At 35.2% G+C, this 14,161-nt stretch overlaps 1 protein-coding gene across 2 annotated transcripts in view; it reads right to left on the bottom strand.

Moving 5' to 3' along the window:
* Positions 1-14,161, bottom strand: part of LOC136037349 (protein cab-1-like) — a 159,030-nt gene that overhangs the window by 119,617 nt on the left and 25,252 nt on the right. For both annotated transcript variants that reach the window (XM_065720026.1, XM_065720025.1), the window contains exons 2-3: positions 9,233-9,519; positions 6,722-6,908 (exon numbers count right to left, since the gene is read on the bottom strand). In XM_065720026.1, coding sequence (XP_065576098.1) covers positions 6,722-6,908; positions 9,233-9,519 — 474 coding nt within the window. The remainder of the gene's footprint in view (positions 1-6,721; positions 6,909-9,232; positions 9,520-14,161) is intronic.

Consider the following 14,161-nt stretch of genomic DNA (forward strand, 5'->3'; position numbering starts at 1 on the left):
AAAACGTCCGTAAACTTCCCAGTAACCATTACTATATGTAAACACAGGTCAAAGTTTGTAACTTGCAACCCCTCCCATGGGGACTGCGGGGGAGTAAGTCGTCCCCAAAGACATAGTTATTAGGTTTTTCGACTATGGTGAATAAAATGGCTATCTCAGAATTTTGATCTGGTGACTTTGGGGAAAAAATGAGAGTGGGAGGGGGCCTAGGTGCCCTCAAATTTTTTTGGTCACTTAAAAAGGGCACTGGAACTTTTAATTTCCGTTAGAATGAGCCCTCTTGCGACATTCTAGGACCACTGGGTCGATAAGATCACACCTGGAAAAAAAACAACAAAAAAACAAACAAATAAACACGCATCCGCGATTTGTCTTCTGGCAAAAAATGCAAAATTCTACATTTTTGTAGATAGGAGCTTGAAACTTCTACAATAAGATTCTCCGATACGCTGAATCTGATGGTGTGATTCTCGTTAAGATTGTATGACTTTTAGGGGGTATTTTCCCCTATTATCTAAAATGAGGCAAATTTTCTCAGGTTCGTAACTTTTGATAGGTAAGACTAATCTTGATGAAAGTTATATATTTAAAATCAGCATTAAATGCAATTTTTTTGATGCAACTATTGGTATCAAAATTCCATTTTTTTAGAGTTTCGGTTACTATTGAGCCGGATCACTCCTTACTACAGTTCGTTACCACGAACTGTTTGATCTAGAAAACTCTGCATATAGCAACAAACAGTTAAAGCTAGATGGCAATAATATGACCAACTTCTGTCTCTGGTGCTATCATTGTTTTGTCGAAGTTTTACTTTGTGAAAACTTAAACAGTGGCTTTGATAGAAGCATAATTTTCGTAAAAATTTACCAAAGAGAATAGAAAGCTTACGAGTTGTATCTTTGGTGATTAGGCATTAGAATTAAAAATAACGACCAGCTAAAGCTCATTTTATTTTTTGATGGTTTTATAATTTAACTACTCCAAAATAATAGCGTTGGTTTAAATCCTACAAATCCATCCTACAACCATATAAGAATATGTTACAACCCTTCCAATAAGTTTTACAGCGAGAGTAGGAAGAGGGGGGGGGGGGGGTAAGAAACAGTTTAAGTAAGAAAAATTTTATCTAAATCAGTCTTAGAAATTTCCTAGTTCCAAGAAATAGCCTTTATCTTTCATTACCATCTCTCTCAATGAAGTTTTTTTTTCTTGTATAAGCCAATTTAGCAAACATGGTTAATTTTCCAACATGGTAATGGCCAAAAATGTGGATTAAATCATGTATCTAATTCCAGAGAGCTCAAATTGTAATCTGAGTCCTTTATTCTCAGTATCAAGTTTTCACCTGTATTGCAAAACCCGCACCTAAGAGCTCATTTGAGATGAACAAGGGAGCTGGGCTGGCTTTTATGAGATGGCTAAGGCACGTTCTGTGGATGAAGGATGACAGATTTTCAAAATTGTCCTTTTCGGCCAACCGTTTAGAGATAAACGGAAAGCAAGTCGTCTTCGGTTGGGGGGGGGGGGATGTCGTAAGGGAAGATTTAACCGAAATGAGAACTTCCGGGGTGTGTGTAAAAAGAGAGGCTTTGAATAATTTAGGACGGAGTAGGATCGTGTGTAGTTGTGTTAGCCTCAGGTGGCTTGCTGATGCGCTGAGTTTGTAGTTGTAGTAGATGTACGCACGAGCTCGTATGACCTTTTGTTTTTGGATAATTGCCTGAAGACTTGAGTAAATTTTCGTCAATTGTCCTTTTCGGCCAACCGTTTAGAGATAAACGGAAAGCAAGTCGTCTTCGGTTGGGGGGGGATGTCGTAAGGGAAGATTTAACCGAAATGAGAACTTCCTGGGTGTGTGTAAAAAGAGAGGCTTTGAATAATTTAGGACGGAGTAGGATCGTGTGTAGTTGTGTTAGCCTCAGGTGGCTTGGTGATGCGCTGAGTTTGTAGTAGTAGTAGATGTACGCACGAGCTCATATGACCTTTTGTTTTTGGATAATTGCCTGAAGACTTGAGGAAATTTCCGTGAATTGTCACTAAATGATAATGAGATTAGGTTCATCATATTTGTAATCGTCCGTGATGAACCACATGTAGAGGTTGATGGGACTGGGGCTGTAAGGCAGTATGTGGCTAAAACTAAAGTTTTAGCCCATATTTTTAATTACTAGAAGCACCACAGAAAATCCATGATGATAAGACGTTTTTAATGTAATCAGGTAAGAATTGTGTTATTATTTTATTTATGATATATTTTAAAGGTAAAATTGAAGAAACAAAGGTGAAAATACAACAAACAGTTAAAAATCTTTCGTGAAAAGAATTGTTGTAGCAACATTTTACTTTTTAATTTTGTTATGATCAATAAAATCAGATCATCAAGAAAATCATATTGAAGAAATATTGTTAAATATCTAACAATAATTTTAAACACTTTATCTATTGTTAGCTTTAGCTTTTTATTTGAATCTACGATATATGAAATTTATTGTCTAGTAAAAGATTGGAACATGTGTTAGTTTCCAAAATCTTGTTCAGGTGTCAATACTATCCTTAGTAAATTGAAAAAAAAACTTTTTCAAACTGATATATGTCTATAAAATATAACGGATTATTTATTTGTTTTTATTTTGTTACGTTCTTGCTGTATTAAACTTAATTTTTAATATCTATCAACAGAATGTAAATCTGTTTTCTTGTTTTCATAAAAAGATCATAAAATTTGAATGTTGGCTAACAGCTGCAGATTTATTTTGCCTCGTTTAAGTTTTTCCTTCCAAAAATTAGTTGAGAATCCATTTAAAGAAATAGAGAGTTATTAACGATAAATGCTTCCCATAGTTTTTATGGTGGTTTTCATGGTTTTTTCTTATAAAAGTTTCTTTTCCTCTTTTTTATAATCAGAGTTAAGCAAAAAATAAAAATAAAGCCTCCTTTTTTATTCACTAAAAAGAATAGGCAATGCTGGAATTCAAAATAAAAAATTGAGATGAGTTTGTATATGAAATGAATTGTCCCCTCCGCAATCCCTCGCTCTTTACGCTAAAGCTTTTAATTGTTTTAAAAAGTAGAATTGTGGCAAAGAGTCAAACTTTAGCGTAAAGAGCGAGGGATTGCGGAGGGGACAACTCATTTCATATACGGAGTAATTTCTGTTCGTTTTAAGTTTTAATGTCGCTCCTTACTTTCAGCTAAAAAAATTAGTTTTTTTTATTTAATTTCTGAACGTTTTTGAATTAATACATGTTTGGTTTTGGCTCTCCGCACATAAATTATTAAAATGAAATTTGTATATTAATTCTTTTTTTGGCTAAATGGCTTTCTCTTAGTTTTGATCAGACGATTTTGAGAAATAAGGGGTGGAGAAGGAGGCCTAGCTGCCCTCCAATTTTTCGGTTACTTAAAAAGGCTACTAGAACTTTTAATTTTTAACGAACGTTTTTATTAGTAAAAAATATTGTAACTTAAGAATTAACTTACGTAACAAACTTTCATAACCTTATATTTTTATGATGTGTACGGGGGGGGGGTTTGTACCCTCGGTAATACCTCGCTCTTTACACTAAATCGTAAGTTTTGTCCCAATTCTTTAAGAATAACCCCTGAATCAGAAAGGCCGTAGAATAAATAGTTGAAATTACTAAAAATACTTTAGCATAAAGAGCAAGGTATTTATCTCCTCCTAAATACCTCGCTCTTTATGCTAAAGTATTTTTAGAACCCCTCATATGCGTAATAATCTCTGTTCGTTTTAAGTTTCAATGCCACTTCTTCCTTTCATTTGAAAAAACGTTTTTATGTTTATTTTTCATTGTTTTCTTATAGTAATGCAAGAGAATCCTGCGCCCTTGTCATGAATTTTTCTTCCCCCATGACAGATTCCTCCAAGGAAAGATCCTCCAACATAGCCCCCTCTCCTCAGCCCCACCCCCAAACAAAATAAAATCCCCCTGAAAACGTCTGTACACTTCCCAATAACCATTACTATATGTAAACACCGGTCAAAGTTTGTAACTTGCAGCCCCTCCCCCAGGGATTGTGGGGGAGTAAGTCATCGCCAAAGACATAGTTATTATGGTTTTCGACTATGCTGAACAAAATGGCTATCTCAAAATTTTGATCCGTTGACTTTGGGAAAAAATGAGCGTGGGAGGGGGCCTAGATGCCCTCCATTTTTTTGGTCACTTAAAAAGAGCACTAGAACTTTTCATTTCCATTAGAATGAGCCCTCTTGCGACATTATAGGACCACTTGGTCGATACGATGACCCCTGGGGAAAAGAAAAAAAAAACAAACAAACAAATAAACACGCACCCGTGATTTGTCTTCTGGCAAAAAATACAAAATTCCACATTTTTGTAGATAGGAGTTTGAAACTTCTACAGTAGGGTTCTCTGATACGCTGAATCTGATGATGTCATTTTCGTTAAGATCCTACGACTTTTAAGGGGTGTTTTCCCCTATTTTCCTAAATAAGGCAAATTTTCTCAGGCAAATAACTTTTGATGGGTAAGACTAAACTTGATGAAACTTATATATTTAAAATCAGCATTAAAATGCGATTGTTTTGATGTAGCTATTGATATAAAACTTCAATTTTTTAGAGTTTTGGTTACTATTGAGCCGGGTCGCTCCTTACTACAGTTCGTTACCACGAACTGTTTGAAAATTCTTAGGCTTCTTTTTAGGTCTTTTCATACCTGAAAACAAAACAAAAAATTTTTTTTCATTTGTTTGTTGCAATATTATTAGGATCACAGGCTTTGTGCAAAAGTTTCACATTTATTGTCACTTAAAACAGTAAGTGTAAACTAGTTTAGAGAGAGAGAGAGAGAGAGAGAGAGAGAGAGAGAGAGAGAGAGAGAGAGAGAGAGAGAGAGGGAGAGAGAGAGAGAGAGAGGGATCAGTATATTTAAAAACTGTCGTACCATAGCTAAATTCAGTTTTTTTTTTAAATCATCAAATTAAACAAAAATCACTCACTACAACTCAGCATTGGAAATTGATGCGAAGAAAGGCACAAATGAGTTGGCATAACGATTAGTTCGTACTTTAGGGGGTAGAAGTTTATTTTGTAACCGAGTCCGACTATTGGGAGGGGCTGGTTCGGGTAGTAGTGATCGATGGCTCTTATTGGCTAGGACGGATTTTCCAAATTGCTGAATAAGGTGTTCAAGCCGGACTTTAAGTGGAGATTAAATAAAACAAACAAGTTTTTTTTAACTGAAAGTAAGGAGCGACATTAAAACTTAAAACGAACAGAAATTACTTCGTATATGAAAGGGACTGCTTCCTCATCAACGCCACGCTCTTTACGCTAAAGTTTGACTCTTTCTCTCAACTTATCTTTTTAAAAAGTAAAAAACTTTAGCGCAAAGAGCGGCTTTGATGAGGAAGCAGTCCCTTTCATATACGAAGTAATTTCTGTTCGTTTTAAGTTTTAATGTCGCTCCTTACTTTCAGTTAAAAAAAACTTGTTGCTCTTTTCTGGACGGACTCCAAGTCGCGTAATAGGTACGCTGTGCGGATAGCAGAAATGTTTAGTCAATTTGACATTATTTTTCGTCCATAATAATTCAAACATAAGGAATCTGTCGCTTCCCAGTGTATTAGTCAGACATTGAATCCTATTTGCTTAATATTGGCTGAAACCAATTTCTTGTTCTAGTATCAAGGAATAAATACAAACTGGGATAATGTTCCCAAGACTTGCAGTTATACATCTATAAATGCTATTTTGAAACTACATATATACGGCCTTAAAAATGGCTTTAAATACAGTCATTCATTCATTCATTCAGTCATGTGATTTTCATCATGCCGCCTGAAGCAAAAAATTAAACTTATAATTGCTGCTATCAACAATAAAATCAAGCTATAAAGAGTCGGAAGGAAATAAGGATTTTTTTTATATGTGAATAAAAATGAAACATTAAAAAGATAAATGTAATATGTAGGGTAATCAGTCTCTCTAAAAACATGTTTTGTAGGCAAGTCAATTAACTAAATAATTTGAAGTTCTTGATGTTGAATAATTTTTATAATAGCCATGTTGATCCATAGCTTTGATTTGTAGCTAATCATTGACAAATAAATTTCTTTAAAATTCCTGTTTGATAACAAGATATTATGGTTATATTCTTGTTTTATTTTACTAAATTAATATATTTTTTATCCTGTTTGCTGCCAATTAATGACAGTGTTTGTCTTTTGGTACAGCAATCAGGACAGTTATACTTCTTAGAGGTTCGTGATCATATATTTTTTCGGTCATTTTCCTGATTTTTACACACATTCCTTATGTTCAAACTTTACTCCCGCTAAGCGTTAATTCTGTTTTACTAATCTCCTTGGTACTTTGAGGCCTTAGGCTCCCTCAACTCACTTAAAGATTGTACAACTCCCCCAACTTCCTAATAAAAGGTTGATAAAAAGCTCTCCCTGCTTCAGAGATAGGGAGTTTTACATCATAATGCTGATTATTCTATATTGTAAACATCTAAATATGCAATATTCACACCTATAACTTTTGCATTTTCTTTCAACTTATGAATATTTAAATGGTGTCATTTAATTACAAAATATTTGTTATTGTATGTGAATCTCCATTTCACTTGCTTATGATTTTCCATTTATTTAAATAAAACAAAACAAACAATATGCGCAAGAGTTTTACATTATAAAAATTGGTCAATGTAATTCAGAAATATAAACTTACCATTTACAAGTTTTTTCATGTCATCTACTCCTTCTTTTGATGTATCCCTGTCCGGTTCTGAAAATTGAGGATCACTGGGCAAATAGCCAAATTTCCCTTGATTATTTACCTTAGGTCCAGGAACAATTTGATCATCATCAGAAGGCAAATGTATTCTTGGTGGCATATTTTCAACTCGTCGACGATCCTAGGAAAATTCATTATTGGATTAATCTTTATGGACAGATAAATCGAGGAGGTGAAATGATTAAAATAATTATTCCATGGGGGCTGATAAAACCTTCCACTATCCCCAGGGCAAGGGCTGTAAGTTTTGCAAGCTGTATTTTGTTCATATTTAAGTTTTTTGTCGAAGGGGTAATCATATAGACTTCGGAAAAGCCTCATTCGATTTAAATAGAAAGTTTTAACTTCATTGTTGAAAGTCAAGAGTAATCAGACGGTAGGCACCCAACCCCCGCGCTTTCTTTAAATCCTTTCGATTAAAATTATGAGTTGTTCAAAATCAAAATGTTCCAGATTTCAAATAGATAAGGTTCAAGTTTGAAACCCCCTCCCCCAGCCCTGGGGAAAGGGCTTTGAGCTATACTAGCAGCCCATCCTTAGCAGCCAATCAGAGACAACGCCATAGCGCTGCCTATAGTAAAGGCCATGCGGATCCAATGATTGGAAATTGAAAGTTCTAGTTTACTTTTAAGAGCCAAAACAGATCAGAGGGCCGCTACCCCCCCCCCAGACACACCTTTTTCCCTACACCCATCCGATAAAAAAATTTAAATAGCCATTTTGTTAAAAATAGTTCAAACATCAGATAATAAAAGCCCCAGGGTAAAAAACACCCCTCAGGCCTGGGGGTAGGTGTTGTAAGGTTTGCCCTGGGTCATTTATGGTCCTTATAGAAGGGATGCTCGTATCAGCATTAGAGAGGGCTCGTTTGATTGTAAATTAAAAGTTCTAGTTCGCTTTTAAAGAATCAATAGGGACTGAAGGGAAACTAGCACCCCCCCCCCCCCCCGCCCTTTTCCCAAAACCCATACGATAAAAATTTTAAGATATCCGTTTTATAAAAAATAGTTCAAAAATTAGATAATAAAAACTCCACAGTCGACACAAACCCTCAGAGCTCTGGGGCAAGTGTTTTAAGATATGCCCCGAGGGCATACAAAGGGAGGTCGTATAAACTTCAGAAGTGGCTCATTTGGTTGGAAATTAAATGTTCTAGTTACTTTCATCATGATTCAAAAGGGATCGGAAGGTATCTACCTCCCCCCCGCCACACACAACCTCTTTTCTGCTATTTCCTCCGATCAAAATTTTGAGGTTGCCAGTTTGTTTTAGATAGTTCAACGATTGGATAACAAAACTTCGGGGTCAACATCCCCCCCTAGAGACCGGGGGAAGGATTGTAACTTAAGCTCTGGGGGCAAATGAAGTTTATGTGGAAGAAATGGTCATATAAACCTCGAAGGGAACTCAAATGATCAGAAATTGAAAGTTATAATTCCCTTTTTAAGAATCAAAAGTGATCCAATTGCGACAACCCCCCCCCTCACCAACCGTCCTTGCCCCAAATGTGTCTGATTAAATCTTGTATATGGCCATTTTGTTCAAAACAGACCAAGATCATATAACAAAGACTCCAGGGATAACACAGCCCACCAAAACCTGGGGACAAGTGTTTTAAATTATGCCCCTGGGCATATGAGGTTTTTATGGAAGGAAGCGTAAGCTTTGGAGGGGGACAATTCGATTTTAAATCGAATTTTCCATTTACCTTTTATATTTGCCTTAAGAATCGTCAAAAGTGATCAGTGGGCATATACTCCCCCCACCCTCTTTTCCAGAAATGCATCCGATCAAAATTTTGAGATAGTCATTTTGCTTGAATATCCCAATGATCTGATGACGAAAATTCGGGATCCACACTTCCCCCCTCCGAAATCCGGGAGAAGGGTGGCAACCTATGCCCCAGGGCATATAAATTTTTTAAGGAAAAAATGATCGTATACCCTTCGGAGGTGACTCAAACGAAATGCCGAAATCCCTCATATATAAGGGGTGGTGTTATAGACTGTGGAGGGGGTCTTTCAATTGGAAACAGTAGTTTCTAGTGCCCTTTTTAACAGTCAAATGTTATTGGAGGGTATCAAGCCCCCCCACCCCTTCCCACACCCTCTTTTTCCCAAGCGCATCCAATGAAAATTTTGAAATTGTCATTATGTCCGAAAGATAACCCTTGTCATTATTTTGAGTATAACCCTTAAATAATAGAATTGATCTTACATGATTAGGATCCATAATTATGTGCCTAGAAGTGTCTAAGTCCTGGACCTTAACAACGTTTCTTAATAGTTGCTTTTCAAACGGTGCTGCCAGTTGAGCTATTAAGTCATCTTTACTTTCCAGTTCTTCGACCAGCCTTGAATGGGGTCTAAGGTAGATCTGGGGTATTGAATTTTTTTTAGAAATATAATTTTGAGTATAACCCTTAAATAAAAGAATAGATCTTACATGATTAGGATCCATAATTCTGTGCTTAGAATTTTCTAAGTCCTGGACCTTAACAACGTTTCTTAATAGTTGCTTTTCAAAAGGTGCTGCCAGTTGAGCTATTAAGTCATCTTCACTTTCCAGTTCTTCAACCAGCCTTGAATGGGGTCTAAGGTAGATCTGGGGTATTGAATTTTTAAAAGCTGCATTTCCTTGTCTGTACCAGGGATCTTCTTCTCGAGAAGGTGGCCGAAAATGCCTATTTGGGCTTAGGTATTTTGGGAGTTGATCTACATAGTAGTCTTCATCTGAAAAATAATAGTATTCTGAATAATATCCCCTGTTTTTATGCTTCTTTAATTGCTATTAAGAAAGATCAAGGGGTTGTAAAATACCCATGCATGCAGAGGACCTCTGTTAAACCGCGCATGATCCATGGTAAGTTAAGTCACTTTCGTAGAACATACCGCAACTTCTAAATCTACGGTCATTTAGTTGAAATATATGATTTTGTGGCTTTTAAGCATTTATAAAAAAGAAATTCTAGCCAAATCTGGCTCAATCAAATTCATCATTTGTCTAGTAAAGAAAAATTACTGTTTAAACTATACATTTATTTTATATGCCTTCATCTATATTGTATACATTTCTTATTTTTCTAGGCTTCTTGGTCTCAGTTTCTTTCTTTGTTACAAAATTGATTTTGATGTTCAATTTATCATTGTGTTGCGGAGCAACACTACTGCTTTTTGTGTTGCGGAGCAACACTACTGCTTTCGTAGTTTTTTTTTTTTTTTTTTCACTATGATCAGTGACCTGTAGCTCCGAAGTGGTAAGAGTTAAAAATTTGAGATTTTTCAGAGGGAAGGGAAACGTGAAACAGAGTAAAAAAGTTCCAGAGAAGTTCCTAAAATTTCTAACAGTTTTCCATAAAAAAAAATAAAACCGTTTTTTTCTTAGAAACTCTGCGTTCGCTGTTTGGCGTCAAGTTAAGACGACCCTAGCTTCGGAAATAAACTTGTTAGAAATACAGTTATGCTGAACTCATGTAGAACTTTTATTTGTCTCTTCGAGAACCGGAGCACAAAATTCCGTAGCTCTTACAGATTTCCCGGAAATAATTCCGGAAAAGTCCATCTCGTTCCGATTTCTTTTGGAATTTTCTCAAATTTTCGATTTTGATGTTTCTTATATTTTTATCGAGTAGTGCCATGAAAAGTATGCAAGAAGAAGTGAAGTGTTCTATATACCAAGTTGCTTCGTTCTCTAAGAAATAATTTCCGAAGTTTCTACGTTCTAGAGGTAACTTCTGTTCTGGACCAGCTAGAATTTTTTTCCAACGCGGTTGGACAGGTCTCGATCTCCTAACAACTGGAGCTTACAATAGTTTCCCCGAAATAAAATTCCTTCTTTGGGTTTTTCTATTTGGAAGTTTTGTCATGCCCTCGGGGCAATTTAAATTTTTTGGTGAATTTGGTTTGTTTTATATTTTCCTAGCTTAGACCATCAAAAGTTAAGCAGAAAACTAGAAGACGTTATTTCCGTATCTCTTTCAGATTTCCCGGAAATAATTCCCGAAATGTGCGTCTCAAAACATAATACTTCAAATTGGCGTCAAGTTAAGACGGCCCTAGTTTCGGAAGTAAACGTTTTAGAGATAAAATAATTATGAACTCATATAGAACTTTTATTGATGTTTTCGAGAACTGAAGCATGAAATTCCGTAGCTCTTACAGATTTCCTGTGTCCCGTAGGGCACAGTTGCACGTGTTGCTCCGCAACTGTGCCCTAAGGAACAGGGCACAGTTGCTGCAACACTTCCCGTTGCACAGGCAACGGAGGTCTAGTTATTTCTATTGTTATGGCTAGCTTTTAGTTACAAATATCATTATAAATCCTCTAACAAACGACTGTAAGTCTATAAGAAGTCACAGAACTTGGAATACTAGGAAAATATTCCATCAGCATCCATGCTAAAAACTAGTATAGATCCATTGCAAAAAAAAGATCAACTGCTCTCTAGACAGGTGAGTGACTTTTTGAATGCAAGGAAAGAAAACTGACCAAAGTAGGTCACCCCGTATGACCGTCCCTAGAAAATCCATAATAGTACATTCTGCTGCTTTTTCTTTCATATTCATGTTATCTAAAGTAAGTTTATTCTAGGCTTATTATTTCCTTCTTTTCTCTCTTTATGCCCAGCGAAACTATCGCGATTTCGTTTTAATAATTAAATTACCTTAAGATTATTTTCCAGAAACAATTTAAGATTGTGTTCTTTTTAACAGAACATATGTACTGTTTAAGCAAAGTAAAGTTTTAAAACTTCTTCACTTAGCCTATTGGCTTCATTATTTGAAATATAGTTCTGCTAGGCCTAAGATTTCATGTCTGCTCTCTCTTTACCTAGAAAAGATATCGATGTTTATTTTAATAAGTAAAAAAAATTGGGAATCAAATGAAACCAACATGGGTACATTGTAGTATCATGATCTATTAGGAAAATTTGGCTTTTCAATATCATCACAGAGACTCAGGGCTGGTGCAAGGGTTGGTGTAACGTAGGATAAAGATGCTATAATATTTATAATGAAATCCATAATACCCCATGAATTCTCAAACATTTACCAGTTTTTCACTGTTTTAAAGAACTTATTCCAATAAAAATTTACTATTTGAATAAATAGAAAATAATAACAATTTCTCATTTACACAAATCGTTCCAATTAATTAAAGCAGATGAATTCTAAAATAATACATTCTTGTGGCTTTCTGTAATGTGTGTTTTTTCTTTTTAGTTTGTTTTTGTTTCTGTAAGTTCATATTTACTTTAGATGTGAAATACTGGGGTTTTCAGACCAGTCACTAATAAAGTACCTCTCTCTTTTGTGGTACACTGGTATGTCTTTTTTCAAAACAGGTGAACAGATACCACGAATCTAGTAAGAGTTATAAGTAAACAGCAAAGAAAAAGAGAAGTAGGCCTATATAAGCTTTCTACCAGCTTTGGATTCGTTTGTTAATGGTATTGAAGGAAAGGCGCACTGGAGCTCCCCCAGAAACTGTTCTCTATTGTAAATTCATGCGCTTTTAACTCTGCTAAATAGATTCACCTCATTCCTGAAATAACTTCTGAGGTAGGTGCTACACGTTTACTTAGTGCCTCATAAATAAACACCTTGCTTAGAATAAAAAACTAAGCAAAATGATTAAATTCAAGACGAATTAGTAATACTTCCGTCTTAACATTAGTGCTAAAAGATTATCAATGATAGTTTTCTGACTGAAGATGGAATTGCTCTTTTCATATTCGTTTAAATGGCTCCTAAGCGTTCTAATACTATCATCAACAATCAGTAATTACCTAACATCAAAAATTTGCACTTTTTGACTCATAATGTTGAGAAATTCCATTTTCAAGCCGTTAATTTTTAATGGTAATAAACAGTGTGAAAAATTTGATTCGTAATTTGTTGCGGGGTGGGCCAAAAAACCTCTAGGCTGAGGTTACAGTCTGATAAACCAATCGTCTATATACCCATCAAAACATTAGATAGCGGAACCCAAAATGATGTTGATTCCTCCAGACTTGTCATGTGCTCTGCCAGGTGTGAGACCCTTCCTTTCCCCCATAATTTTTCTCCAGCTTGAGGTTCCTACTCAAAGCAGGTCAACCTTTCAATCACAAAAAGGAATTAACCCTCCCAATTAGGGTAAGATGCTTTACAAAATTTCCGAATCCTTCTCTGGTTACCATTCTTGTCTTCAACTTTCTTAGTCATAGTAGTCAGCGTACAGATGCTGAATGGATGGTAGTTCTCTAATTAACGTGATAATAGGCTGTACATAAAATAATAAATTACAAGTTGTGTGTTTACCTGAATAGAAAAACGATGGGTTGGGGTCATCCCCTAAGAGTAAGATTTTCCCAAAGACACTCTACCCATCCATACACAAAGGACATTGTTTTGGGACGGTAGGAGAAGGGAGGAGCTAAGTATTTCTTTGTGTTTCTGGTGGTCTATCATCAGTAATAAATTACTGAAGGGATCCATCATATTTTTGACAACTCTAAATCTAATTAAGGTAAAGAGTGAAGTTAGACATTGAAAAAACTCTACCATATGTAAGGGCACTGCTGCTCCTCTTAATCAGCCACTCCTTACGAAAGTGATTTATTTCTGCTCTAGCGTAAGTGTTTCAGTACATATATATATATATATATATATATATATATATATATATATATATATATATATATATATATATATATATATATATATATATATATATATTATATATATAATCAGTTGGTAATTGTAAGTGTTTTATTTGCTAATAAATTTTCAAAACCTTTGAGCTAAAATATTGTCCCTTAAAATGCATACAAATAAACAAGCTCTTTCATTCTTGGAACTCTGTGGTGAAAAAGTTACTTTTCATCACATTGTTTTTAGGTTGAAGTACTTAAAGCACCGAGGTAAAAAACAAAAAAACTCTTTTCATGGTGGTTTTAATGTAAAATTAGGTTTTCGTGAATGCTTTTGTATCTAGACTTTTGATGAGGCCATACGCAGTGAGAAAGTGGTATGCCAGACTGAACAATATGAAAACTTCCATTTAAAATTAAAACAATTAGTTTTTTCTCCCACCAGCTGGGAAAAATAAAATTTGTTATGATTAAGAATGAAAGTGTGGGTCTGTTACGATATGCAAAGCCGTTTTTGGATGTTCATTAAATAAAAAAAACAGGTCTTTTTCAACTGAAAGTAGGGAGCAACATTAAAACTTAAATGAAGAAAAATTACTACGTATATGAGAAGGGTCGTCCCTCATCAATACTTCGTTCTTTACACTCAAGTTTATTTAGAGTTTTTAAAAGAGCTATTTATTCTCATTAAACGGCCTTTGTGATTCAGAATTAATCCTTGCAAAATTCAAACTTTAGCG

Source organism: Artemia franciscana, chromosome 16 (assembly GCF_032884065.1).
Source record: "Artemia franciscana chromosome 16, ASM3288406v1, whole genome shotgun sequence".
Classification (NCBI taxonomy): Eukaryota; Metazoa; Arthropoda; class Branchiopoda; order Anostraca; family Artemiidae; genus Artemia; species Artemia franciscana.